The following is a 21,437-nucleotide window of genomic DNA, read 5'->3' as shown; positions in this document are numbered from 1 at the left end:
CTTACCTTCTCATTTCTTACCTGTGCCGTAGTGCTGGCCTCCCCATGGCTTTCAGGTTCCCAATGCTCTCTTTCTTCAGGCTGGGCTGTCCTTGTGGGTGCCACATGGTTTGGTGGTCCACAGCTTCCCCCGCCCTCATCTTCCCCTCCCCCCGACGAGCCTAGTTTAAAGCCCACCGGAGGAGATCCGCCAACCTAGAAGAAAACACACGCTTACCTTTGGGGGACCGGTGAAGCCCATCCCAACTGAGCATGTCCCTCATCGTAATGTGCAGGTCATTGTCCAGGAAGCCGAAGCCTGCCTCGAGACACCGCTGCCGAAGCCGCCAGTTGGTCTCTCTGATGCAGTTTTCATGCCATCTTCCGCGTCCATTCACTGGTAGGATGGAAGAGTGAACTGTGGATGCAGGGAGTGCAGTGGATGTAATATACCTTGACTTTAGCAAGGCTTTTGATATCATCTCTCACAGCATTCTTGCAAACAAACTGAGGAAGTATGGATTGAATGAATGGACTGTAAGGTAGATAAAAGCTGGCTGGATTGTTGGGCTCAACAGGCTCAGTCAATGGCTCAGTGTCTAGCTGGCAACCAGTATCAAGTGGAGTACCCCAGGGGTCGGTCCTGGGGCCGGTTTTGTTCAATATATTCATTAATCTGGAAGATGGGATGGATTGCACCCTCAGCAGATTTGCAGATGACACCAAGCTGCGGGGTGTAGGAGATATACTGGATGGCTAGGATTCAGAGTGACCTAGAAAAATTGGAGGATTGGGCCAAAAGAAATCTCATGAGGATTAACAAGGACAAGTGCAAAATCCTGTACTTAGAATGGAAGAATCCCATGCACCGCTACAGCCTGCCTGGGAACTGACTGGCTAAGCAGTAGCTCTGCAGAGGAGGACCTGGGGGTTACAGTATACAATAATCTGGATATGAGTCAGCTGTGTGCCCTTGTTGCCAAGAAGGCTAACAGAGGGCTCCCCCCACACTGCCTGCTTGTTGCAGGCTCAGGTGGGGTGGTGCTGGCTCCTCACTATGGTGTGTACTCCCGGGGGGGCCTGTGCTCCCCAGACCTGTGCGCAGGGCAGGTGCAGGCTGCCTGCTGTGGGCTGAGGCTCCTGCTCTGCTGCCCTCCCTTGGGGCCTCCACAGCCCAGCAAGTGCAATCCAGCACTGCAGGGAACAGTGGGGCTGCAAGGGGATCTCCTTGCTGCTGCAAGTTCCTCACTGCCCTGGCAATGTGTCCCCTGTATGCACGGTAGCAGCAGGGGTGGCATTGCAGGGATTTGCCCCTCACTGCTGCTGTATGTGCAGGGGACATGTTGGCAGGGCAAACGTGGAGCTCACAGAAGCAGGCAGCTTTTCTGTGCAGCCCCGCTGTGCCCTGCAGTGCTGGGTCGCACCTGCTGGGCTTTGGAGGCCACAGGGGAGGGCAGCAGAACAGGAGCCCAAGCTCACAGGAAATAGCCTGCACCCGCCTCCACCCCGCACACAGATCTGGGAGGCACGGGTTCCCCCTGCCCATAAGAGTGTGTGCAGCGGCGGGGAGTTGCCTCCTCCCGGCCTCTCTGCCCCAAAACGAGCCACCCACGGCCCCTTCCTGCTCTCCACAAGGGCCCTACAGCCATGCATTATGGCCCCAGGCCCCGAGCCCCACACACTGCTCAGCTGGGCAGCAGCCCTAGCCCCAAGCCTACCCAACTCCCTCCCTCCTTCCCTTTGGGGCTTCAATTCCCCCCACCCCCACGCCTTCTCACTTATCTGCTGGAGCTGCTCTCCAGGCTGCCTAACTGCTCCCCATGCCTGACTGTCCTCCTCCCACTCCATCCAGCCCCCTACACGCTGGAACTCTGTCAGCCTGCAGAGGGCTCATCGCAAAACTGCAAAATCCACGGGTTTCTCTGCTAAAATGAGAAATCCGTGGTTTCCCCGGTAAAGGGGAAAATCTGTGTTTTATTCAATTTTCCTATGGGAACAGAAACCCCAGATCCCTGTTAATCAGGCAACCCAGCTTGGGTTAATTGCCTGGACAGCCAGCCAACCTCTTTGGGTCTCTGGCTGACAAGTTCTGCCCCAGCTAATTAACTGGCTAGCTTCCTGATTGGCTGCTGGGAGTGCCACCCACCCATGTAGACCAAGCTGTGGCAGCAGACTCCTGTGCTAGCCAGCAGTTCTGACCCTGATCTGCTTTGGTAAACCTCTTGATTCTTTACCCTGGTTTGGCTCTGCTCTTGGACTTTGGCTTAGTGATTGTCTCTTGGACTTGGTAACTCAGCATCTGATTCCAAGACAGTTACCTTGGCCTGTGTTTTGGACTGTCCCCTTGAATTTCCCTCCAGACAGTTATTTGGGTCCCAGATCCTGTCTTCCCTCAGTGGCTTAACCAGTAGGCTAGACCACCTATGATCTGATTACTAAGGCCTTGATTTAGACTGATGTTAGTAAATGAGCCATTTAGTCCTGTAGTTTATTAATTGATCCTAACTAATATGTTGCCATTTGGAGAAATCAGAAATATATTTTGAAAATTTGTTTCTGTCTTAACTCCCTCCCACAATTAAGCTGGCATATGTATATGTGCTGGATTTTATGCCCTGGTCTTGCTTTCAGAATGACAGCATTGTTTTTGGAGGCATGTGTACATATCTCATGTAAAAGTAGAATGTTATATCTGGTCACTGATCCTTAAAAATTCCATAGTTCCTAGACATGGTGAAGTAGTAACAACAAATTATATAACTTGAATGATATTTTTTTAAAAATTCAAACAAAAATCATGGAACTAATAAAATTCTTGCTAAATATCTCCAGTCATTCATGCAGCTTATCATTATACTTCATCTCCTTTTGACCATATTTGAGCTTTTCAGGCCAGGAAATATGATTCAGATTCTCCAGACTGGCAGTTGCTTTGCATTTCACTACCGGCACAAGCTTGCCCTAAAGCCAGCATGTGCAATCCTGGAGAGATCAGCTCAGTGCAAGGACATCCTCTGGTTTGAGAAACTAAATGTAGCTCTTATGTCATTTCCACCTCTGCATATGGTGCAAAAGGGAAAAGGGACCTGGATAAAAGTAATGTATGGTACCATGACATCTCTACAGCTTCATTTTCAGCCCTATTCACGGTTAGTTTTTGACAGTTTGACAGAATGTAGAAATCCATGGCTGTGTCCATATAAGCAGGGGCATGTGTTTGCAGCAGCACAAATAGTAGTGGCACAAATTTGTGCCGCTACTTTGTCCTGCAGTGCACACCCCTGCTTGTGTAGTTTGCAGTGGGACGCATTGTTCCACTGCTCCATGTGCTGCAGGGTGAGAGGACTGGCTGGGGCACAGGCAACCCCCACGTTGAGGCACAGTGTACTCCAGCCAGCTGAGGAGTGGTATATGGAGACAGGGGAGCAGGCAGCAGGCCTAGCAGACCCTAGCCAGCAGTTCCCCATCCGTTCCCCACTTCCCAGCTTCTCAGGAATCCTGGTAGCAAATGTTGCCCCCAGCACTAAAAATCAGTAGTGCCACACACAGTTTAATATGCAACATATGCAGTTTGTGGTGCCACAAAGAAACTTGTGGCACCACAAACCACACATGCCTGCATGTCTGGATGTGGCCCATGAGTAAAATGTAGAGAAAACAATAGAAATTAAAGGAATTTGGGGAACATCATCTGAAAAGACTGGAAGAGATGTTAAAGGAGTTTGGTATGGATTAGGGTTTCTCAACTGGTGGGACACATCCCACTGATGGGATGCGAAGGTCCTCTAGGTGAGACAGGTCACGGCAGCGAAACCGAAAGTGCCACAGCATACTTCTAGTTTTGCTTTTGTGTGCTTCGATTGGCTGCTGCCTGCCCCTCAGCCCCCCACTCTTCGACTAACCTCTGGGGGACCCCGCTGCACTCATTGACTGATGGGACCAAGATTTTTTTACCTTACATAGGTGGGATGTAAGGTGCAAAAGGTTGAGAACCATTGGTAGAGATGATAAAAAGTTGATAAGTTCCTCCAAGGTGCAATATACTGTATTTACTGGAATCTAAGACAAGGCTTTTTTCCCCATTCAACACTGGCTGAGGGTGTGGGGAGAGCCCTTCATCCTAGATAAGAGAACAAGTTGTGGAGGCATAAGGAGGAAGCAGTTGTGGCTCCAACTTTAACACTGAGCCCACAGGCAGAGTTGGAGCCGCAGCTGATGTCCCCTCTCTCCTTGCAGCCTCTACTCCCCTTACCTTTATTCCCTGCCACTGTTTACCTTCCCCTTGCAGCTCTGGTTCCTACTGGAGCCCCACTTCAGCCTAGGGCAGGGAGCACAGAGCATGTGCTACATCTGGCCTAAGCCTGACCACACAGGAGCAGCAGTAGTGGCAGCTCTAGCCGTGGCTAGAAGCTGCCGTCTCCACAATGGCTGCTACATGGCTGGGCTAGAGCCAGAGGCAGCACCTGTTCCATGTTCCCTGCCCCAGGCCAGAGTGGGACCCCAGCAAAAGCCAGAGCTGCAAGGAGAACATAATCATAGGTGTGCAGGAGGGATGCAGAGGGCAGGCAGCTGGGGGGAGGGCCCTACAGAGAGGGCAGCAGAAGAGGGAGTAAGTGGTGGGGGGGATAGGTGCAAGCATCAGAGGGTACAGGTACAGGGAGGAGGTCAAGTGGCGGGGGGCAGGCAGCAGGGTTTACAGGTACTGCAAGGACAGTAATGGGGCGTGCAAGCACTGCGGGGAAGGCAGGCAGGCAGCCAGGCAGGTGAGTGTTGGGGGGACAGATGACAAGGGACAGGGATCAGTCCACTTGACTCTGCTGCTGCCAGCCCCCCACCCCACTACACCTTGCCACTGCTCACCCCGACTACAGCAATGGTGGTGATGGGGGTAAGATTTAAGAGAACCATTCAAACATTACATGACAGGAAAAATTATAACAAATTTAATACATTTTCCATGGCTTGTATCTAAATATTGGGGGAATCATCTTAAATTCGGAGTAATCTTGGATTCGGGTAAATGATAGACGATAGTTACTTCATTTATAATGTCAGGTAGGCAATGGTGGCCAAGGAGAAATAGATGGGAACTAAGGAAGGAAAAGCTTAACTTAGATACTTTACTAGGAAAGACTTTAACAATAAAATCTTCATTGCAGATATTAAAGACAAAGTTAGATAAGACATTAGTTAAAGCCATCTATTGAGAAATTCTAGAAAATATGAGGGGTCAAATTTAAGTAACCTCGGCAACATTCTTGCCCAATACTCTTTATATCTCAGTAAACTCATCTTTACTTAGTGCTCTCACCTAGCCAGATTAAAGTTATCTGGGCCCCTGGCAGCCATTAAAACAATGGCACAGTTGGGCTTGGAGGAATTTTATACCCCATCCCAACCACTGTGCCTCCTGTCATGCATGTCTGGCATGGCAGGAGGTATGATGTTTGGGATGAGGCATAAAATTCTTCAAGCCCAGTCACACCACTGCCCAGCTGGTTTGAAGCCTTCCCTTAGTGGGACTATAAACCATGCACTTGGCAGCTCCAATGGGGCTGCCAGGCACAGGGATCCAGAGGTTCCTGGCAGAGTTGCTGAAGGGCTTCCCACACTGGAGACTTTTAAACCTGCACCCATGGTTTAAAGTCCCCAGCAGGGGAAGCCCTTTGTCTGCCCCTGCTGGGAGCCTCTGAGCCCGTGCCTGGCACTCACAGCCCATAGGACAGCCCTGAGCCAGCTAGAGAACTGGGGCTGCTCCTGGCCACTGCTGACAAGATTGTTGGTGACCGTGGGCTGGAGACTGGGCTGTCCAGGGCTGATTCTGACAACCAACCAATCGATCAACTGATATAAGGTCCCGTACAAACATTGTATGTGGAACATTTTTGCCATTTGATCTTAAATTGGGTGCACATGGAACGCCTTTGCCATGCATGACATAATTAATGCCACAAGTGTAATGTGTGCCAGGGACCCTAAAAATAGAAGCTATGTGGCCTGTAAATCCTCTGAGCAATTTAGTTCCTTATTTGTTTCAATTTTGAATTTGAATCTTTTTGCTCTTATACTCCTCTGTTGCTGCAGCATGCTGTGGTATTCCTTTGAAGTACTGATCTTCCATTACAATGTTAATGCTTCATGAAAATGTTCCTTGGACGTATATATTTTGCCTCACATATTGTTCAATAGCAACCTAGTTCAGCAGGTAAAAAGAAGTGATAATATATTTTTTTTTAATAATGTGATTTAAAAATTTGATAAAAAATTAACCTTTTCAGAGATAAAGAAATGCTTCAAGAATGGAGAAACCAAACTAAATTGATGAAGGAAAAAAAAGAAGTTCAGTTCAAGTTTTCAACTGAAAATGCAGACATGGTATGTAGTAGAACTTCCACAAGGAGGCTCACTAGATCAAGCAAGTAGCCCATTAACAAGCATCTCTGAAAGCTTTTCATTAGTGGACAATACATTTGGATAAAAGGCTTCTAAGGATGAGTATGTGACTAAATAGGAAAAAAAGAAACTAAATGCTACCACTTCAAGAAGCCTAGACCCTACAGGCTGCATGTGAAATATCTGTATGGACCATAGCTCTTGCAAGAAGTGATGTGGTCCCATGTGTGATGTAGGAGTTGCCAGATCCTGCAAACAGCTATTCCAAATTTGTAGTGACTCCAATAATCAGGCTACTTGGAGGCGTTAAAACAGAAGTGCTTATGTTTAAACATGTTTTTCAAATTATTTAACGCCTCCAATTTGAGATGTTGCCTCTGCCAAACTGCAATTGATGTAGGTTGGTTCTTATGGTTCTTCCAGGAGTCTGTAAATTCTGGCGCACCAGAAGGGAGCATCTCACTTTTAAAAGATTCTTAATGTGGTAGAAAAAACGGGTTTGTATCCTTATTTGCTTATCACAAAGAAGGGCTGAGAAATCTTCCCCAAAGCAGCAAATTATAAATTCTTGCTTCTTTAGATTAGGAATTCTTGTCTTGTTTAAAAACGACATTGCAGGAAAGATGAACGATGCACAGCCCTGTTTTCAAATGTAACAATGAAAACAGAACATGACAATGTCACAAACTGGAAGGAAGCAAGATTATTCATTTAGGAAACTAAAATGCTGCAAGATGAATTCTTCAGCTTCAGTTTCATGATTGTTTGTTTCTACCTTAATTTTTCATCACTGAACCTATGGGGATAACATAGATACATTGTGAGTTAAAATAAATGATGTCCTTCTAAATGAGGCACAACTGAAAAAAGATTTTTGACAAGTTTCTTGATTTTTTTTACATCAATTTAGCAGTGCTAAATGAACCTGGTAAAAAGGGAATTCACAATACATTTCTTTGATATGCTCAGCAAGAATAGATAAACCCTGCATTTCTAAAGTACAGATAAAAGAGAACAAACATTTTTCAAGCCTTCTTTCTAAATTATAAAGAAGCAAAAAGAGACACAAACAAATTTAGTTTTAGTTCATTTCTCTGTGACTGTTTTCCTTTTACCCTATGTCACATCTGCTTAGAATGCAAAATAAAAGTGTGTACAGTGCTTAACACAAGGAGGCCCTACTCTAAATTAAACAAGAAAATAATTTAACATTACTCCATTTATAACAACATATAGTAATATTTTACTCTCAGTACTATTCCTTGTTCCATGTGTCTTAAACCTTTTTTTATTCTCTCAGTTTCATACTCTGGAAAATAAGCTATGTTATATTACTAAATATGTCAGTGCTTCCAGGAATACTTGTTATCATTAAGCCAATAACATAGTATAATGCAGGGGTGAGCAATTATTTTGGCTGGAGGGCCACTTAACGAGTTTTGGTGAGCTGTCAAGGGGCACAAGGGTAGCCCCTCCCCTTAACAGGTGCCCCGCCTCCTTGCCGCCATCTTGGGACTAGAATTCCCACCCCTAATCCCTGACTTTTGCCACCAGAAGTCCCTCCCCTAGCCCCATCAGTACTCCTTTGGGGGGGGTATCATCTTGAAACTAGAAAAAAACCTAAATCATATACTAAAAAAAATCAAACATCTACTACAACTTTTTTTTTTTTAAATAGTTTTGTCCTAATTTATGTGTGTATGCATAGTGTATCTAGAGGCGATTGCATAAGAGCTCAAAATATAGTCTTACCCTTGTATGTTGTGTGGGGGTGTGTGAGAGATGTGGGTATGGTGGCAGGGGGAGGATGTGGAGGAGTGTGTTTGGGAGTATGGTGGGGGGGTGGCAGGGGGTGGGTACATGTGTGGGTACGATGGGGGCTGGGGGGTGTGTGTGTGGAAGGTGGGGGGGGGGGGAGGTCCTTGGAGTCCCTAGAGTGTGCAAGTCCCTGAAGCTGCACATGATGGCAGCGAGTGGGGCCAGTCCCCCTCCAGCCCCATAGCACACAGCTCCCGCACTCCTGCAGCGAGCGCACCCCATGTTTCCACCCGTTTCCCCCCAGTGGGAGTCCCTGGCCCTGTGCTGGTGGGGCTCTCACCTCCATTTCCAGGCTCACAGGCAGGGAGTCTGGAAACAGCCTTGGGGTGACCAGGCACAAGTTCTGCCAGGCAAAGGCTTCTTGTCTCTAGCCGGCTCAGGGCTGGGGCGGGTCAGGCCAAGCTGGGGGTTTGCTTAGCAACCAGATCTGCAGGGATGTGCTGTCTTGAGAGGGGCAGCACAAGGCCAGAGCTTATGGAGGGGCCCCATGGACCGGATGGAATTGCCTGGTGGGCCGAATTCAGCCCACAGACTGTATTTTGCCCAGCCCTGGTATAATCTCTGCCACTAAGCTGAATAATACAAGGGCAAATTTAAAATCAGGCACTGTCTCCAGCCTTTCATTTTGCTGAAAACAGTTCCACTTTTAAGGAAGAAGGTTACTATTGCAAACAGGCAGAGCAGATGTCAGATCTCTATAAATAGTTTCTGATTCAAGAAATGGTAAGTGTACATAATATTTTAGACGGTTGTTGAATTGTTTAATGTTCCTTTATACAAGTGAAAATTCTGGGCTGAAAGCAATTGTAAGTGTGACACTGCTTTATGTGAAACTGGTTCAGGCCAAATTCTTCCACAAGTTAAAAAAAAAAAAAGTCATCCCTGATTCAGGACCAAAGCCATTAAAATTGCAATGGTAGATCTTCAGGGTAACCCCCTCTTTCTTAAGTGAATCTGGGAGCACAGAAGATAGGCAGTTCGTAAGTGTCTTGCTTGCATGCTAGCTAAGGGACGAGTGACAAAATCCTCCAACATCCACTGAAGTCATTGGATAAAAAACTGGAGTTTATCCAGTGACCTTAGTAAGTCAAATTCCCATTCTAATGTTCTAGTTTCCAGCAGCAAAAGCAATTTCAGGATATCCAAACTAGCAAGATCAGTATGAACAAACCAAGTAAGAATGAATACATATAACCACTAGGAGCAATAATGGGTTAAATCCTAATGTACATTCACATGGTACTTATGGGAATTCTGACTTAAGCAATAATGGACACTTAATTCAAGGGTGTTCATCTTATCCATCAGAGAGTAGATATAATGTGTTTTTCTCTCTACATGGGAATGTCTTTGTTTTAGCTAATCTTTAGGCTGGAGTTTTTTGTTGTTGTTTTTTTAAGACTGTAGTTTTGTTTAAAAAATGGTTGAAAATTGACCATTGAGAATAACACATTTATAAATAACAGCATATTTACTTGTCACAAGCAATTCCTGATTTGTCTTTCCCAAGCTGTATAAATACAAAGAAAAACGGTTATCCAGTTCGTGAGCTCAAGTGTTGTATTCACTATTTTTTTCAGTGTATAAGTACATATTTTATGCTCTAAATTTTGTGTTTAGGTAGACATAGTTGAATGTATATATAAAACACAAGAGGGCACTGTAGAATCATATATGCATGTTATGGTAATAGCAAGGCTTTTTGGTAATATCTTTTATTGGAGCAGTGATACACTTGGGAGAGAAGTTATCGGGCACAAGTGCCTTTCCTGAGTTCTGGGGGTGAAGTAGAAACAGCCTAAGCTAAATACTAAATAGAACAATATTTTTTGTTTAACTCCATTATGCAAATGAAACAGTTAGTTGTATCATATTACCAGAAACATCACAACTACAAAAATAGTTTAACTTTACCATAGTCATAGCAGTGACTTTACTAAGCTCCCTTGTTACACAATGATCGAGTAAATAGGGTCCATTAGTTCCATAACTAACATCTAACTTAAAAGTATGTAAATGGCTGTATGTAATATTTTTCCATACTTTTTATTTTGCCCATTTTTACTGGCAATCATATACTAGAGTGGAAGCAGTTTTACATTTATTGCATATTGTGTATTATGTACATATTTGCTAAATGAAAGTATGTGCTTTCTGCAAAAATTTCAAGTCAAGTCCTCACAAATAGCCACAAGTATTTCTGAATACATGAATCAGTTGCTTATACTTTATTTTATATTAGTGATCTAGATGTTCATGACTTATAATAAATGCTAGTATTTCAAGTGTAAGGAGGACAGTAGTTTCTTGAAGGAGCACAGTAAACACATTTTTTAAATTTTATAGAAGTTTTTATAACATTTTCCATCTTTCTCCCATAAAAAATCCCATTGATTTCCCTTGATGAAGAAATAATAATGTGAATAAAACAAATAAGATTTGGTCCCTACTTTTAGCCTTTTATTTTGCATTTAAAGACCTGCTTATAAGCTTGAAACTGCGAGTACAGTATTGATTTAGCTTGGTATTTCTGACAAATATCGATAAACACCTTTTTATCACATGAAACCAACAGGAACCTGTCTTTTTAATCCTCTTCTGTTATCACGGTTATTGATAATACCGTAAATGATCCTTGCATAGTTCTAGCATTTGCATTCCGGTTGGTTGACTTTTTGCAGAAACATGGAAATTAGACTCACTCATGAACAGTGATATTTAAAATAAAATTGTAATATTTAAAATAAAACTATGAACTAAACATTTTTACAATCAAGATTATACCAGTTTATTATAGGTCCAAATTGCCTGTAGTGAGCTATAGCACTTGTTAGGCTTTATTTCAAGCCTTCTTGTTTATATTTTTCTGAGGAAAGCTGTAGAACATTTCTATGCCTTAAAAATTGAACAAAAAACTGATATGTAGAAATTGATTATTCCCAATCCTCCAAGGATTTAAAGATGGATGCCAGAGCTTTTGCATTCCCTCATGAACCAGTGAACCCATTTTTTTACTAGAGATGAGATCCTGTTTAAGTGAACATGGGTGATGTTTGTTTCCTTTCTAGTTATTTAAGCTAAGGTCCAATTCAGTGGATGACTCATCTTTTTTTACAATGAAAAAATAGCTGAATTAACCAAGAACTACAGCTTTTGTAATATTTAATCATGTCAGTATTGAATCTGGTGAGATATATATGATAAACCGCTTTCAGGGTGTATTGTGCAGTATGTGAGTCTATATCTTTTTTATTTTTAATGTTCCCCTTTGTTAATTGCTATATTCAATGATGTCATAAGTAGCATACTGCAACACTCCTCCACACACATGTAAACGTGTTTTTCTGGAATTCAGTTTGTTGTACAGCATACCTATATACCTTTTCATTAATGTAAAGCCTTTGCCCTAAATCAATTAGATTTTAGTAATGCTTACTTTGGAAAGATCTTTCCAAGACTTATAAGCATTGCTCTTTGAAAGGACAAAACAGGCCTTTCTTACCTAACCTATTAAGAATGGTGAGGGACTCAATCACAACTTGAAAAGCACTGACGAACTTTCAAATAATTAACAATATGACTTAAATACCAAGTTACTCTATAGTAGTGTTCCTAGGGGTGGGTGAGCTGGGCACTTTCCTAGACACTGATTTAGACAGGGTGTTAAGATGGCAAGACCCAGGGAGCCCTCACTGCAGCAACAGTCCTATACCGTGACAGCAGCAGCTGGGATCCTTGAATCTAAGGAGCAGGTAAAACAGACCCCCAACAAGCTAGTGGTCAGCAATTTCCCCTCCTCTCCATAAAACTTGCTAGTTACACCTCTGTTATTAACAGATAGTTTATGAACAAAAATTTAGCCACATTAACCAAGTGAGTTGATTAGAACAAAATACTTGTCAGCTTTCTGACCCATATGATGAATTTCTGAGTGTCTTTAAACCCTGAGCTCTGTTGAAAAGTTAAGCTGTATGACTACTGAACCAGCAAAGCTTTTGGTGGGGTTGGCTGGAAAACAAAGATTCCCACTTCTACTGCCCCACCCGCCAAAAAAAAGGGTTTCAAAATCTGACTTGGAACAATAAGATTTCTGAATGTACTGGGTGGAAGGTGAAAAATTAGTGTATGTGTATGCAACTATAGCTCAGTTGGCTATCAATAGCCATTTTAGGGCTTTGATGGGGGTTCAGGAGACCCAGATTTGGAGTGGAGTCATGAACCTGGATCTCGCATATCTCAAGCAAGTTGGTCTACAGTCAGTCTACTAGGTTACTTTCTTTTAGTCATTTCTGTTTGAATTATTAAATCTGGTATAAATAATTAAATATCCATTGGTCCAATGTAACACATGAGAGGAGGAGATAAAAGTTGTATAAAGTTTGATAATTAAGCACAGGTTTCAAATCCAAGCTCAGAATGAATGTTTTCTACATCTCACATAACTTTTGGCTATTCTGGTCTTCCTCCTTCTCTTTCTTCCCAAGAAATGAGACACCTTTCTGAAATGTTTTTTGTCCAGATTGATCATTAGTAAAGTAGGGCTGGAATGGACCTCATGAGGTCACATAGTCCATTGAATGTGGTTCTCTTTAAGCAAGTGAAGGTAGGGATACAGTGCAAGTATTAACTGTGATAATTCCAGTTTTTAATGTTTGTATAAGTGCTATGACAACTAAATCCAACAAAAATGTAGAAACGCAAGGTATAGAATCCAACAATTAATTAAAAATGTGTGTTTTATCTATATCAATGTCAAATCCAGCACCATTATTTTAGCCATAATTAACTTAGCAGAATTGACAAGCAAAATCATTATGCAACTCCAGCAAACCTTTTCTAGGAAAGGTAATATTAAAGGATGCCTAATTAATTAACTAAATTTGTATTTGTAATCTAGCCAAGGAAGAACCTAAGTGTATGATACAAAAGCAGATGTGTTTATATTGTACTTTTAAAATGTTTACTATCACTCTTTCAGTTTTGCAACAAAAATATTGTCTAACATTTGTCCCTTAATTTTTCTGTTATTAAAACATTTGGTCCTTTTCAGAATGCCAGTGATTTAATGCACACAAACAATTACATTTCTCAATGAAAATTTAACATTTTTAAAATACGAGCCATTTTTTCTACGTCTATTACAGTGAGCTCAGAACAATTTTATTACCCCACAGAATTTTATGAAAATAAAGAAACAGCCTAGAAGATTTGAGAGGCCTTCATCAGCTAAATATGTTTGCAATAAATCTCCTTTTATCTCAGACTTTTATACTGAATGTCATTGATTTTTTTTCTTTAAAGTCATTATTTACATGTTGTAGAAGATTTATTTTTTTTAATCTATTTTCTTTAAAAGAAACAAGGACTTAAAAAAAAACAAACCACAAACCTATGCCATATTTGAAGGTTCTTTACTTTTAAGTCATAGTATATAGATATGAATATAAAGGCTTAGCTAGTACTAGTTAGCATTCTAAATACTGCCCCATAGCTTTCTATATGTTGTATAGGCTATGGAGCCTCTGAAACTTTATTCTTAGGGGTTACCTGTCACTTGAAAGTGGATTTGATATGCTCTATTTCACATTATGCAACTACCTGACCCTGGCCTCTTCCCCATATGCCAGTCAGGGTCATGCGAATAAGTTTGGAGGAATTACTGACCATGTTCTGTGCATTTTTGTAATGTCCCAAAACAAGGACAAATTCTTTTTCTCATTCAGTGAGCAATACAATCAATTGAGGTAAAGAAAATGTGGAGGCTGACTCAGGAAGCCAGTGCCATTAGGGATAGCCGGACTCTGGTAGAGGAAACAGTGTTCTACACATCTCTTCTGATTGCTTTTTAAAAAGCAAACAAGTTCGCTCCTTAGTATCATGCCGCTACTCCAGTCATGCGTCTGCAGGAAGTCCCAGAAGCTTCGTGACCCTAACAGGCAAGAGCTGAGAAACCAATGTTTGGGATAAAGAGCTGCAGTGTAAAGCAGACTGTCAGATAATTAATACAAGTTATTCTGTCTCTACACAGCTTTACATCTTATTAGGACAGAGTTTCTTTCTTTTTTCCTCTTTTGGCCTTCTGAAGTAGGCAGAATTTTCACTTTATTAGGCCTCTGGGCAGCCAATAAACACTGAGCCATTTGCAAACTCCAGAAATAATGTATGTATTTCATTGGAGGGGATTTGAAATGAGGTATAAACACTGGCATTATGGCGCGTTCAGAACTGATGTTATAGAATATCTAGGGTGCTGAAACTCTGACCCAGGTGTCAAGTGTAGCCCATGGAGCCATGACATCCACCCCACAGAGCTCTGAACTGGTTTCAAAATTTGGCAGTGGGGGAGTGGCACTGATTAGTATGCCCACCCTCTCCCATTGCCAAAGTCCCATGCTCCAAGCCCTGCACTGCAGTTAGGAGTGCACCAGGTCCTCTCCCCCTACAGCTGGGTTGGGGCCAGGCTACCACCTCCCCCCCCCTTTCCCTCCTGCAACTGTTGTGCCCCAGCTCAAGTCTGTGCCCGGTATGCAAAGACCAATAATGATACCAGGGGTGAAAGTACAAAGAAGGTTTATTGCTAGCAATAAAAGGTGCAAGCGGAATAATTCACGTAACAAGCACACCAGATCACTATTTCTAAGCATCTTTTATACAGGAGTTTTCAAGTTTTCACAAGCGGGCTTGTTTGCTGATTGGTTATAAGTGAGTGACGCAAGAAGTTCTTTACTGAGCATGTCTCTATACCTGTGTTTTAGCTATGTATCTCATTTACATACATGTGTGTTTCATTAGCATACTTCTTCCCCACCTAGGGGCATGATTTTTAGTATTTTAATGAGCCCTTTAACCCAGTACTCTGCTTCTTCTTTTGTTTTCAAGCCCCCTTTATCTAGGACTGTCTCCTCCTTATCATTGCAGATGGGCATTTTTCACATAGCATTCTCTTCTGCTTCGTCTTCGAGTAGAGGTTTCTAGGTCACTCCTTACACAACTAGTCCAGGTACTGCCCAACCAGCCTGCTGGCCAAAAAAGTTGAGCACCACTGTACTGTACCAGTTTCCAGACATGGGCTATATTTTTTTATATACAAAAAATGACTATACCAAGTGCATTGGTTACACACTTCAGGGTTAAACCCTGGTCCCGCTGAAGCCAATGGGAGTTTTGCCATTTACTTCAGTTAAGCGATGATTTTACCCAGAATACAGAGGAAAGAAGGATTTCCTATATTTCCTAATTCATTAATTAGGAAAATGTGAATTCTTCTCGTCAAGAGTATTGACTACATTATGTGAGGCACCTTGTAATATTGCCACTTATTCTGTACCAGTTACATGGATAAAGAAAGGATATCATCCTCCCATTCAGCCAGACTGTCACCTTCATAAATGTTCAGTTTACACACACAATTTAAAAGAATAAACACACGTGTGTGCATGCGGGCGTGCGTGCGCGTGTGTGTGGGGCTAGTGATGATGAAAGCATAGCATTAAAACCTGGCCCTATTGAATAAAATAGGAGTTTTGCCATCGACCTAAGCATGATTAATTATCATCTTAAAAGTTTCTCTCTTTGTTAATATATTAAGTTTTGACAACTATTTGTATTTTTCAGTTCATTAATTGTTTTACTGTTTTGGTCTGTAGCCAAGATTTGTTTTAAAATTAATCTTGATGTTTTAATACAGACCAATAATATTTTACCATATTTGAAGAGATTAAAACAACTTTTCTTTCTGGAAGATTGTATATTTTACACTCAATTAAGCACTCTGCTCCCACTGATTTACAAAGTACTCTGATCCAAACTACTCTTTTTGCCTTTGAAAATCTCCTGTTATATGATAATTTAATTTGTTTAGAATTGCCAAAATGATCCACAGAAACTGCTACTCAAATCATACTTTCCTTTCTCCAGTTTTGATTCTTGATGCACTGAAGAATGCACTGCACCTAATTCTCCTTGTATAGTAACAGAATAATTTCTATACTAAATTAAAAGGAGGTAAATAAACGGGAAGTATTATCACAGTGTTTGCCAAGGTTTTTCATAGTGCCTTTCATTATCACGTTTGACTGTTTGAATATAAAATGTTTGCTATTTATATTGTGGGAAATAACCACCAGTCATTGAATAAGAAAAGTTTAACCATTAAAGGAAAAAAAATGATTTGCAGAAACAACTGCTCTGATCACTGGACTCAATTAAAAAAAAAACAAACCTCCCACCCCATTCCCTTCCTCAGTACAGAAATAGGTTTTTTTTATTTATGATGCCTTTCTACAAAATGTGCTAGTATCATATTATGTTGTACTCTTTTTAGATATCAAATAGTGCACCATATGCTACAGATGGATATGAAAAACAAAAGGAACCTACACTTGAAAAAAGTGAACAAATGAAACTGTTGAAATTAAATGCAGATCCTGAAGGTATAAGGTTAGTGCTTAAATACTTGGAGCTTATTATTTGTTTTTAGTACTATTTGGGAAATCCTTTTATTTCCTTAGAAAGGTATAAATAGAGTATTTTGCTGTCCTGTGACACACACAGATACAAAAACCAAACAAACAAATCACACCCCCAAACCTCCTGTATCCTTATCAAATCAACCTGCTGGCACCTGGTAACATAGTAAAATATATAGACTCGTTCTTAACTTCCATAACTAAGTAGATAGTTACTCCCTTCCATGGGACTGAATTGTAGTATACTTCTCACATTCCAGCGGCATCCGCCTTGTTTTATGGCTATGGGCAATGTGTTTGGAATGAATTCCTTACATGCTGTAGTTTGCTTGGCTACTTGGATTGCATATTGCTCAGTTGTACTTTCCAATTCTTGTTATGTTAGCGGGCCTCCCATAGGTTTCACTACATTTCACTTGCTGGCTGCTCTGAGATTCCCCAACACTATCCCTTAGCACTTTTGCCTTTCAGAAGTACTGGCTGTTTCTGTTCTCTCCTTCCAGACCATCCTCATGAACATCTGTTTTGAGGAAATGGAGGCTTCTTTTTGATCCCCACTGTAGTAATGGATACCTGCAAGAAGACACAGTTTCCCTTTCTGCTGCTGTGCAAAAAATCCCTCAGGATTCCTAGAATTTGAAAGCAGAAAATAGGTCCATAAGGCAGCCTATACTGCCCTCTGTCTTAACAACAGCTGATTAAATGTTAAGTATCTCCCACTAGGGGGCAGAGCCATATACAACATATATACATTTGAAATGTCCTGCTATCCCTAAAACAAAGACATCAGCTTTATTTGTAAGCCTGATGTGAAGCCAAGACCCTAAAAGCAATGAGGCTCTCAGGACTCTCAAGTTTAGTTCTTTTTTCTCCATTTATAATTTCCTTGCCTAATTAATTGTATACATGATTGCACACCAGAAAACTTGTTGTAAAGTAACATTTGTACATCAAGAACTCAGGAATTAGGAATGGCAGAATTAAAGTTATCCAAGACACCTCAATTTGGTTTATGAATTATGATACCATTTTTAATTACAAGACCAACATTATCTTTTCTAAGACTCCTGCTTCATTCAGTGTATAGGCCACAAAGTATTCAAAGACAGAATAGTTTTTCAGTATTCCGCTTTATCCTTAATGTTCAATACCTAGCCACATGATCACTCTTCAAATCTCACTCTGAATAAGGAATTTTAAGTTTTCTATGGACTCTTCTATGGTGCTTACTACTATAGTATCTCAGTGTTTCACAAGCATTATTTTCTTTTCACACCACCTTCTAAGATGGTGCTAGTACTCCATTGTATACATGGGGAATCAAAGCAAAGAAGGCTATGGTTAATAAGTCCACTACTTTGGGGTACCCATGTTGAGATACTTAGGATCTGATTTTTCATGGCATTTAGTGCTTTATAGCTTCTCTTCTCCCAGCCCCCATGTTTATAGCACAGCTCCCATTGCTTTAATTGCTGTGTGAGTGCTCAGTATTTTTTACAAGTTAGAGACCATAGCCATTTCAAGTTAGGAATCCAGAAAGGGATGAACACAAAGTTAGTGGCAACTTGTGAAAAGCTGGGTCTAAATACTTGATTAGTGTGAAGCTTCCCTCCCTGATTTGATTTGGCAAAGATTCGGCCCAATCGATGGCCGAATCTCAGAATCCATATTGAATCAGGAGACCCTTTAATCTCTCTGAATTGAATTGGAACCCTCTGAATCAGTTCGGAAAGATTAGATGATTTGGACGTAGACACAGCTTTAAATGTTTTTTCTACATACTTCAAGGTACCAGGCGGCTCATGAATGCTGAGATTCTGGGGCAGATGAGCGTCCCACAGGCCCCAGCGCTCTCAGCAGCAGACCCGGAAGTGGACCAGAAGCATTCCGGTCCACTTCTGGGTCTGCCAGGGAGCACGCAGGGGGCCCCCCCTCCTCCCTCCTGGCTTGGTGGCAGGTGCCTCCTGGGTCTGGAAAGGCACCCAGGGTCCCCCCATGACTGATTACCGAGCCGGGGAGGGGACCTCCAGTGCACTTGGCAGTGGGTCCACTTCCAGTTTCACGGCTGAGCATGCAGGGGGCCCCCCTGTGCTCTTGTAGGATGCTCCATCTGCCCCACCATTGCAGCATTCATGAGCTGTGCCTGGTACCTCAATGTATGTAGATAATGTGCGGGCCGGGAGCGGTCCGAGGCCCTTGGGGGCGCGCTGTGGGCTGTGGCTAGCAGCCCGGACACGCCGGGTCAGGGAATGCAGGCCGGCGGGCTAGAATTAGGCATGGACACTTAGCGGTTGATTAAAGATTATTTTACTTACACCGAAGATGGTCGCGGTGCAAGCAGGAAAACTTGCTTGGGTTGCGGTTACAGATAGAAAAGAAGAGAGGCGGACAAGAGTTCCTTCCACGCGACCCTCTAGCTCAATCTGGTTGAAGGCTCTAAACACGCGAGCCCGTCGTGTCAACCGAAGAAAACAACTCGAAGCAGAGAGCTCTGGATACACTCTCACAAAGTTTGCTAGGCTCCGTGGAACTTGCGCGCAGGGAAGGGGTTCGTCGAGGGATCGTTCGGCGATGGGGAGAGGCCAGAGGTTGATCAGACCCCTGTAGCCTGCGCTGGGTTCGATAGGCTCCGCAACGCTTAGAGATCTTCACGAGACGTGAAGTTCTCCTCCTCCAGATGGTTGTGGAGTCCTCCCTTGTGAAGGTTCTCCTCAGAGTTCTCCAACTTGGGCGGAAACCGCTCAAGCCTCTTATACAGCTAGCAAGCCAATCGCTAGCCGCCACGTGGGAATAAGCTCCTAGTGGCGGGAAATAATTTAGCAGTGCCGAAGCGCGCACAAACAAAATCACACCCTTGGGTTGTGACAGATAAAACATTTAAAGCGGTGTCTGTGGCTGAATCACTGGTTCTCCGAATCAGCATCGAATTTTAAGTTTCAGATTCAGCTGAATTGAATTGGGGACAGTGACCCAAATCAATGAATCAAATCACTGCCCCCAATTCAGACTGAATCTGAACTGACTACAGCCCATTTCGCACACCCCTATTGATTAGCAATCCATAGGATCTCTGTGGCAGAGAAAAAGATGGGACAAATTTCAGGACTTACCTGACTTACCCACAAGGCCCTTCTTTTTTGTCCTACAATCTGCTGTCTTATTAACTAAATACTTTTCATCTTCTGAAAGGATCCTACTACATAGCTCTGATTCACGCCCCATAATACCCTTTAACCTGAACACTGTATCAGACGGAAGTCCTGTAGAAAGATACCTGATCATACCCAGTTCTCCGCTCGGGCCAGGATTATCCCTCCCTAAATCATTCCAGCCAAGTGCTTGTCTAACCTGCTCTTAAAAACCTCCAAGGATGGAGATTTTGCAGCTTGTCTAAGTAATCTATTCTAGTGCTTAACCACCTTCATAGTTAAAGTCTTCCTAATATCAAGCCTAAATTTCCCTTGTGGCAAATTAAACCCACGTCTGTCCCCTGAGGACAGAGAGAATAGTCTATTACACTCTTATGTTCTCCAGACTAAAAAATCCAGTCCTTCAAACCTTTTCTGATGAATCTTGGACCTCTAGTTATTTGTTTCTTCTCTGCTGGACTTCTTCCATTTTGTGTGGTTTCCTTGAACTGGACATAGAACTTCAGGTGAGGTATCACAAGTGCTGAATGAACTGTAAGAGTTTCTTTCTATGACTTGTACACAACGCTCCTGTTAATACATGCTAGTATGCCATTGGCTCTTTTGCAATAGCAGTGTGTTGCAGCGCATCCTGCTGCCCCCACTCCTAGAGAGGGGAAAACTGCTGGGGAGAAGCCCTATCAGTGATAATGAGTACAGCTGTGGGTTGCCAGGGCAACTAATAAGAGTCAGCTGCCTGTAGGGGGCAGGGCCTGGCTCCTATAAAGCCTAGAGTCAAGGCCAGGCTAGCAGTTCCCTGCCAGCAGCCAGAGGAGCTGGAGCTCCTGCAGTTAAGATGGGAGAAAAAGCTTAACAGCAGGTATAGCTCGTGAGAGCTCCAGAGGCTGGAGCAATGATGTTAAATTACAGCCAGGAGGCTTATGTTGTTAGGGCCCAGTGCCTTGGGTTTTGGTTATAGCCAGGGGGCTTGAGTTTATGTTTGTGTTCTACTGTATTACACCGGTGGTTTGGGTGAGGCTATAGGGGTTGGAGGAGGCCTCAAAGGGACCCACAGTGGTGTGGGGGCCCTAGCGCCAGTGAGGGGCGCAACTTGCGGGGTGTGTAGACCCCAGCCCAGAGAGGGGCATTTAAAGAGCCCCAATGTGGGCACAGCAAGTCCCAAGAGAGGGGCGATTTTATTAGGAAGCCCAGGCTGGGCATAGAGAGCCCCAAACAGGGGGCGGTATTATTAAGGAGCCCAGCGGGGCCCGGAAAGTCCCAGAGAAGGGGGACCATTGCGAGGCCCAAGAGGGTCAATGTTTGAGAGGCCCGAGAGTGGCCAGATTGAGAAGCCCAGGATGGGCGTAGTGAGCCTGGTAACAGACTAGCACTATGGAAAAACCCAGGGCAGGGGCAGGGTGCTGCGGTGGACCCAGACCAAAGGGGTTAGCAGCACAGCGCCCCAGAGAAGGGCAGTGCTGCGGTGGTCCCTAGGAAAAGGGGATAGCAGCACAGTGCGCCCGGCCAACAAGAGGTTAGTAGTGCGGTGGGCCTAAAAGACCGGTGGCTCGAGAGGACATCCCAAAGTGGACTAGATTATTTTAGAGAAGGCCCAGAGTGGGCCTCAAGAGTCCCAAGAGAGGGGCGGTGTT

The 21,437-nt window shown here is 43.1% G+C and overlaps 1 protein-coding gene across 6 annotated transcripts in view; it reads left to right on the top strand.

Moving 5' to 3' along the window:
• LRRC27 (leucine rich repeat containing 27) overlaps positions 1 to 21,437 on the top strand; it is an 81,726-nt gene that overhangs the window by 49,894 nt on the left and 10,395 nt on the right. For all 6 annotated transcript variants that reach the window (XM_025208826.1, XM_025208823.1, XM_025208825.1 and 3 more), the window contains exons 8-9: positions 6,257 to 6,353; positions 16,513 to 16,628. In XM_025208826.1, the coding sequence (XP_025064611.1) occupies positions 6,257 to 6,353; positions 16,513 to 16,628 (213 nt within the window). The remainder of the gene's footprint in view (positions 1 to 6,256; positions 6,354 to 16,512; positions 16,629 to 21,437) is intronic.

Source organism: Alligator sinensis, unplaced genomic scaffold, assembly GCF_000455745.1.
Source record: "Alligator sinensis unplaced genomic scaffold, ASM45574v1 scaffold195_2, whole genome shotgun sequence".
NCBI classification, from domain to species: Eukaryota; Metazoa; Chordata; order Crocodylia; family Alligatoridae; genus Alligator; species Alligator sinensis.
Note: the sequence above shows the minus strand (reverse complement) of the source record. Positions and strands in the feature narration are given on the sequence as shown.